General features: G+C 47.1%; 1 protein-coding gene across 1 annotated transcript in view; it reads right to left on the minus strand.

Moving 5' to 3' along the window:
- Positions 1–272: 272 nt before the first annotated feature.
- ATOH1 (atonal bHLH transcription factor 1) overlaps positions 273–7,497 on the minus strand; it is a 20,374-nt gene continuing 13,149 nt past the window's right edge. Inside the window, exon 2 of the mRNA XM_029284086.1 lies at positions 273–957. Within this exon, the coding sequence (XP_029139919.1) occupies positions 273–957 (685 nt within the window). The remainder of the gene's footprint in view (positions 958–7,497) is intronic.

Genomic DNA, 7,497 nt, shown 5'->3' on the forward strand with positions numbered 1-7,497 from the left:
AAATGCTTACTTCTAGACAAGAGAAACCGCGTCGGAGCGACCGGAGTCTCGCCCGGCAATTTCCCCAAGCTCTTTCGTTCGCAGTCTCTCCCTTTTTAAAAGCTGATGGCGCTGATCTACCTTTGGCCATGGTCTTGCTGCCCTCTAAACGCCAGACACCCTTCTGACAACCCCTTCTACCCAGCATCCCCGTTCCCCATCGGGTCCGGCTAAGCCGTAGATCTGGAGAGCAGCCGAAACCGCCTCTTGGTCCCGTGCAACGGCGCCCGCGCCTAGCTGGCCTCGTCCGAGTCACTGTAATGCGACCGAGGCGAGAACTCGCCGTCGCTGCGGTGGGCCGGCGGCGAGGTTTTTCTTCGCTCTTGCGGCTGCTGGCCAGCCGGCTGGAGAAGCTGGCCCGGCGAGGGGGCTTTTTGCCCCAGAAGGGCGCCGTCCGTGAAGGAGGGGAAATGCAGCGGCTCTGGCTGCACCGCGTAGACCCCTCCTGGCCCCGCAGCCCCCGGCGACTCTAAGGGAAAACGCGTCCTGCCGTGGGCCGCCACCTGGGCCCGGGCTTGGGCCTGCAGCGCGCCCCCTCCTGGAGGGGTGCAAGGCGCGCGCTCGTAGGTCTGGGCGGCGGGCGGCAGAGAAGGGCCCTTGCCGCAGGGGGCGCTCTCGGGCGGCAGCGGGCTATGCAGGAGCTCGGCTAAGGCGCTGATGTAGATCTGCGCCATCTGCAGCGTCTCGTACTTGGAGAGTTTCTTGTCGTTGTTAAAGGAAGGGATGACGTTGCGCAGCTGGTCGAAAGCGTGGTTCAGCCCGTGCATCCGGCGCCGCTCGCGAGCGTTGGCCGCCAGCCGCCTCTGCCGCTGCACGCCGTTCCCCTGGGAGCCCTGGCGGAGAAGAGGGCTGCCTCCGACGGCGGAGCAGGGCGAGCGGAGCCGCGGCGGGGGCGCTAACGGCGCCTTGCAAGGGCCGCTCCGGTGGGGACGGGGATGCTGCGACTGCTGAAGCGCGCACAGCTGCTTCCCGGAGGAGCGGTTCGAACTCCGTCGGCTCCCGCGCTCGGCGGCGCCGGCCCTCAGGAACTCCTCCTCGTCCTCTTCTTCCTCCTCCTCGTCCTCTTCTTCCTCCTCCTCGTCCTCTTCATCTCCCTCAGGTGTACCCGAAAGCAGATACCTGGGGGATGAGGAGAGGCGGCCCGGGCAGCAAATGCCCAACCAGGGGGAGGGGAAGGCGCCACCTCGACTTGCCGCCGCCGCTTCTTCTCCCAAGAGGAGGCTGCCTTCCAGGTGCTGCTGTGGCGGGCCCAAATCCCTGCCGCTGCCGGCCCAGTCATTGGGCGCACTAGGCGCGCGCAGGTGGTTCATCGCGACCGGAGGCGGGCGTGGCGGCGACCAGGGGCGCAAGAAGTGCCGCTGTAGCCCCGCTCCTGACACTTTCTTTCCCGCGCGCCCTTTCGCGACCCCGTCTCCTCCTCCTCCTCCTCCTCCTCCTTCTTCCTGGGCCGCTAAGAGCCGTTTCTTCCCCGGCGGGCGCTTTTACAAAGCCGGAAATCTCCCAGGACGTATAAGTGTCTACCCACACAGGCACACGGCCCGCACACTACCAGGCGTCTCCGGTTGCGAAGGGCGCTGCGCCCCTTTAAAAAGCGGCACGCGCCAGGGTCCCCCACCCTTGCTACCTCCTCCTTCGCCCCACGCACACCTCCTCGGCGCCCCACCCTCCGCCTCCCCACCCACCTCGCGCCAGTCGCGTGTCGACTCAGCCATTGGAGCCCGCGGGCCTTGGCGCGTGCTGGCAGCCAATGGGCAAAGCAGCCAAGCTTGGGTGTTTGGGCTTTCGTTCCTTTTCCTTTTCCTTCCTCCCCCACTCCCGTCCCCGCCTTTGGCCCACATCGGGATTGGGGGCGGGAAAGCAAAGGGGAGGGAGGGAGGCAGGGAAGAAAGAGAGAAGAGCCAAGTTGACACAAAAGATGTAAAGTTCTCCCTCAGAAAGAATTGCTCCGCTATTAAGTTAGGAAGGCCGTTTTCGAGCAGGCTTGGCGACTCGAGTCACTTACGCGTGTGTGAATGTGCACGGGAGGGTTGTCGGATGGGAGAGGGGGGGGCAGCCGGTTTCCTACACTTGCAGGAGTTCGTGAGGTAAAAAAAAAAAATAAGCCGGGCGGCGATCAAGGAGAAGGACGTGTGAAGGCGCGTGTCTAGAAATGCCACAACGCGCGCGCGTAAATCTCCAGCATCGGGATTTGGCCTCAGGGCGCCGAGTGGTGATAATCGCTTTCTAATAGCTCTGAACGAGGCCGGCCTTTCAAAAGCCGCCTTTCTCCGCTGCTTCCAGAACAGAAGAATACAGACGGCGAGCCTGAGGCGTTTGCGCGTCGCTCCCGCGCGCTCCGTGAGGCAGCTTGGCCACCACCAGCCCAAGCCCCTCGTCAAACTTCCTTTGGTTTTTGCTTTTGTAGAAAAGGCGGGACGGGTGTGTGTGTGGAGGAGTGGGTCAGTGCATGCTGAGCACCAAGTGCTTTGGGGTCACTGCTGTCGAGGCGCATGGGAAAACTAGCCCCCGCTCAAGCCACGCGGAAGAGAAGCGCGAAAGGCAGCGGCTGGAACCAGGTTGGACGTGACCAGCGCGCTCCCCTCTCGCTCTCTGAACTGAGCAGCATTTGCTACGGAGCTCGCCCCCAAGGACCCCCGATTTGCTCGGCTGCCGCAGCTACCGTGGGCCATCGGAGAAAGTGCAGAAACGCATCCCGGGGCTACTGTCACGGACGAAACTTACTGAAACTAATCAAAAACTGAATCTCGAAGCCCGAAGTCCAGGGCACGGCTCTGCAGTTCAGGGGAACACACAGCCGATCTCCCCGATTTCTCGGACCTTTTCCTTCAATCCCAATGAACGGCCCACAAAACGACCAGTTTAAAACCGAGAGCTCTTGAGGTCCAGAAAGTTCATTGGGGCAAACTTTGGATGGAAACCCCCAAAAGGGGTTGTGGGATTCCAGAAGCCATTGATCCTTTTGTCCCTCTTAAAAGGTCCCTTGCAGGTGACTGGAGGTACAGTGAGCAAACTAAACCTGACTTCTGGGCAGACATAGAGTGCTTAGCACACCACGCCTTTATTCTTTTTAAAATAAAAGCCTGACTAGAGCTGCTTAGACAAATACAGTCGTCGCTGGTTGTTTTATTAGTTTTTATTATAATATATTGCACTTTTCTACAAGCCTGGGATAGTTCTGCCAAGGGAAGCAACCCACTCTCCAATATAATTTCTTACTTGGCTGGATCACTGAATATTATAGAAAGAAAGGGGCACGGGATCACAAAGGCTACCCTTTTTGTATGCAATTATCCGTATGCAAGCAGCACGGTCCTCAACATGCAGAAGTAAGTTGTCTAGTCTCTACTTGATATCCATTAAATGTTCCTCAAAAATTAGCAGACTGAACACTTTTCATTCGGAGGCACAATTTTACGTACACTTACCTGGAAAAGAGTCCTGCTGAATGCTGTGAGAGATCATTCTGAAAGCATCAGCATAAGGTTAGGCTGTTACTACGCAACACCACTAGCTTGCTGGAGTGTTGGCTTCTGCTGCCAGAATTAATAATCTGATTAGACTGATCAAGCTTGTTCTTCTATTTGCTTCCTAATTGCATGTTGCTACCTATATACATACTTGTGTTCAAATGTTTAGCTTGGTTGAATGTCTGCAACATACAACTTCCCTCTTATTCATCCCTATTGGACTCAAATGTCTTGTTGCAGTCTAATTTCTTGATAATAAATTAAAATGTTAGAATTATTATTATTATTACTGTTGTTATTATTATAATTATTACTATTATATTTATGTGTGGCCCATCTCATGTTTGAGGCAAGCATTAATGAGTAGGTATCACCTGACTCTCCTTGTCTAGGCTGGCAAGATAAATAGGATCTGGCACGATTAGCATTTGATTGCAATTCCCAGGTAACACTTGTAGGCTAGACAAAATTACCCCAAAAGATGGCACAGGTTGACACTTGACAGTTTTATTGTTGACAAGAAAACTATATGGATATGCTCCTGAAGTCGTTTTCTGAGCATGACTACAAATAATATTTTTAAGACTTGGACATTGTTTTTGAAGGGTGTGAGATATGAAATTTTAGGAGTATATATAAGCACATGGCCAATCACAAAATTAAGTTTTCTCTTGAGAGTATTCTATAGGTCCCCCCCCCCCCAGATATTCTCTATATTCTCAGGCTTACTTTTGTCTTAGTATTAGGCCGTAGCCATACTTTTCTTAGAAAAAAGGCGAAGAATTGTTAAGACAGAAGAAAAAGGGAACAGAAGGATAGGTGATAATGATTCCACTTGTAGCATAAAGGAGAAAAAGGGTGGGGATCAGAGAGTGTGGAGGAGGGAAGAGGGAAGGTGATGTGGTGCCCATGCGTAGGAACTTCAGAAAGACCTCCTGTAGATTGGGGTAGAAGAGACACAGGAAGAAATAGAGAGAAAGAGAAGGATATCTCAATGAGAGCATTCTGTTTCAGAAACAGAAAAAAAGCAGTAGATAATAAATGCAAGCCTGTAACAATGCAGTGTGATGACCACAATCCACAAGTTCTCCATTATAGCAGGGGCAGGCAACTTGTGGTCCTAGGAACTACCTTGTCTCTTGATGACAATGAAAGTTGATGTTGTTTCCTGCCATTCTGAGGCCAAGATCCTATGAAAACAGTAAGGTAGGTCCTAAAATAATTCTAATAAAGAAAAGTGTCACCAGTTTTGTAATGGGATTAATCAGATATGCATGGCAAACTTCATCTCACTTGACCAAGCAGCGGGTGAAATCCTTGACTGATTCTAATCTGATCTCTTTCTGTAACAACCCCTATCATATCTTTTTGACAAGGATACAGAATTTGGTAACTCATGCTTTAGTGATTCAAAGTCAGGGTAAATAATGGATTAAAATAATAATAATACTATATTACCCAAATACTCAAAAAAACTTCACATTGGGTAAGCAATAGTGGTTTTTTTTCCTCCAAAATAAGCTATGAACATATTTTTACTAATGCCTAAAGAAAATATAAAACATTTGTTTCATTTTCATTTCATTTTTAAGTAAAATAAAAGTGGAAATACTGAATCTTACTTCACAACTTAAAAATACCGTGGGAGAGGAAAAAAGTATTAAAGTCATGGCATCTTTTAATTTGATGAAAATTAACTTGTTTCTTCTTGAGAAATCCAATTTGTTTCAACAAGAATAAATAGTAATAGTAACATAAAATGAGTGTTTTGAGGCCTATATAGGCCAATGTAGAACTATTGTACCATTTTCACTAAACTGGGGAGGGGGAGATAGGATGAAAAAGAATCTCTAATTCGTATAGATTAATTTTTCCATTCTTCATACTTCATTCAAACTCTTTATTAGGAATATATGTATCATTTACCACTATGCATATGTGCCAGACGTCAAAGTCAAAGTCAGTAGGTGACTCTTGAAGAGTTGGATTTAATTCTGTTCTCCCAGAATAAGACAAATGTTAGTGCTGAAGAACTCCTGGGGTTGGCTAAGTTTATTTGGTATTCAAAAATGTCTCTCCCTTTTTCCTTTTACCAGTTCTCATTGTATGTTCAAGCCTACTTGAGTTTCTTTTCTCTTTTGTTAGACTTGACTCTTTTGATGTTATTCGGACTATGCCCTGCTGCAGAGACAACTTCACAGGAATCGGAAATATAAGCATACAGCTCAGGAAAAGTCACTGAAAGCCTCAAGATATACTTTAAAAAAAAATCTGAGTGAATGAACTATCATCAAGGGAGTCAGAAGCATAAAAAATGTTCCATTTCTCATTGTATGTATCTTGATCATTCTAAGTATAGTTATTCGGAGATCTCTTCTGCTGAAATTTAATGGATTTTTCTAAGCTAAAATATGTGAAAAATAAAAGTGGGAATTAGTCAAAACTTTCAGAGAGTTGATCCTGGAAGAACACACAATGATTTAGTAAACCCAAATCAAATAACTCATACAATTGTTAAAATCATATATTTTGTAGGATAATGTTGTAATTGAGTTTTACAATTCAAATAACATTATTCAATTTATTAGTAAATTTTAGTTTGGATTTATAATTTAAAGAACATATTGTGATGAACATATACTGAAATGCAATATCTCATTTAAAGAAGTAATAAATAACTATTTTAGCTCTGCCATATTTGCCTAGGTATGAATGCCTAACATTCATACCTCCCCCAAATCATTTCAGAATTAAAATTATATTGTTTTGTTTGGAGATTCACAGACCTTTGTCTTGTAAGGAGCCCCCTCTGGCTTTTGTTGGTCACTACACAACATATTCTAGACAGAAGGTCTATATAAGGGCTGGAGACAGTGAGGCTGAAAATATGGCCCCCAGAACTATTGTGTTCATATTGATGTTGGGCTCCTTGGCCCAATAGTAGAGGGATAGTATCACAATCACATGTATACCACCTTATATTGCACTGGTGAGATCACACTTGTAATACTGTATCCAGTTCTAGTCACAGTACAAAAAAGATGCAGAGACCCTAGAAAAAGTGCACAGAAAAGCAATAAAGATTAGGGGACTGGAGGGTAAAGCATACCCTAGTCTAATGAAGAGAAGGACTAGGGGTGACATGATAGCAATCTTCAAATATTTGAGGGGCTATTACAAAGGAGAGGAGGGTCAACCTATTCTCCAACACACCTGAGGGCAAGACAAGAAGTAAGGGATGGAAGAGTATCAAAGAGAGAACTGGCCTAGAATTAAGGGGAAATCCTATCAATGAAACAATTATTTAGTGGAATGGCTTGTCTCCAGAAGTTGTGGTTGCTCCATCCTGGAGGTTTTTAATCTTCTTAAAAAGTGATTGGACAGACATTTGTCCAGAATGCTGTAGGGTCTCCTGCTTGAGCAGGGGGTTGGATTAGAAGACCTCCAAGGTCCCTTCCAATTCTGCTATTCTGTATTCTGCTTTCTTTTCTTCATTATTTTTTACTCTCCTTACTTTAAAATTCCTTCATTGGGCTGAAGGAAGAGGTTCCAGAAAGAAGAAATAATAACTATGCAACTCCAGAGTCTAGGTATATCAAGAGGTTCACATGAGTGGTGTCAGCCTTTCATAATGATCTTTTATTGAGGAATCCTTGGAAGAAGAGGGTGTACCTGGGATGTTTTATATTATCTCTCCTTCCAGTTTGTAATACATTGGTCACAATTTCTCTCTTGTCTACAGGAACATCAAGGTTTCTATGAATACAGAACTTTGTGGCCTCTTTCTCCTGGAGTTCTGTAATGTTCATTTCTGCTTTGCTAAAAATTTGGAACTGACCAAGGAGAGATGTAAGTGATTGGCAAACTGCTTCTACCTGACCAGATATGGTGAGCCACGTTTGATGAGATGCATTGTCAGATGACTCTCTTAAGGTAGGTACCTCACATTTAGATAGCCAATGACATCCACAAAATCAGTTAATCAGTTTTT

Source organism: Protobothrops mucrosquamatus, unplaced genomic scaffold, assembly GCF_001527695.2.
Source record: "Protobothrops mucrosquamatus isolate PMUCROS unplaced genomic scaffold, P.Mucros_1.0 scaffold367, whole genome shotgun sequence".
NCBI classification, from domain to species: Eukaryota; Metazoa; Chordata; class Lepidosauria; order Squamata; family Viperidae; genus Protobothrops; species Protobothrops mucrosquamatus.